Raw genomic sequence first — 244 nt, 5'->3', positions numbered from 1 at the left:
CTAGCATCCTTACCATCGTCGTAGCGTGCTGGAAGGATTCTCTGCACTGGAGTGTTGCTCTGGCCCCACGTGGGTTGGCGCGGATTGTTGCAGGATCCGTCGGCTGTGCGGTACTTGTTTCTGAGGTTACAGTTCGGTACGGAGGGGCAGCGGTCGCCTAGGATGGTGTTTCTCACGTCCATTTGCTGCAGTCCAAAGCCTCCCTGGAGCCGCGTGAGTGAGAGGCTGCGGCAGAGAATTCAGT

General features: G+C 58.2%; 1 protein-coding gene across 1 annotated transcript in view; it reads right to left on the bottom strand.

Annotated features, from left to right (window-relative positions):
- The window catches only part of LOC119593863 (chorion peroxidase-like), a 39,506-nt gene that overhangs the window by 22,520 nt on the left and 16,742 nt on the right, over positions 1-244 (bottom strand). The window contains exon 7 of the mRNA XM_037942893.1: positions 13-225. Coding sequence (XP_037798821.1) covers positions 13-225 — 213 coding nt within the window. The remainder of the gene's footprint in view (positions 1-12; positions 226-244) is intronic.

This window comes from Penaeus monodon, chromosome 32, assembly GCF_015228065.2.
Source record: "Penaeus monodon isolate SGIC_2016 chromosome 32, NSTDA_Pmon_1, whole genome shotgun sequence".
NCBI lineage: Eukaryota > Metazoa > Arthropoda > Malacostraca > Decapoda > Penaeidae > Penaeus > Penaeus monodon.
Note: the sequence above shows the minus strand (reverse complement) of the source record. Positions and strands in the feature narration are given on the sequence as shown.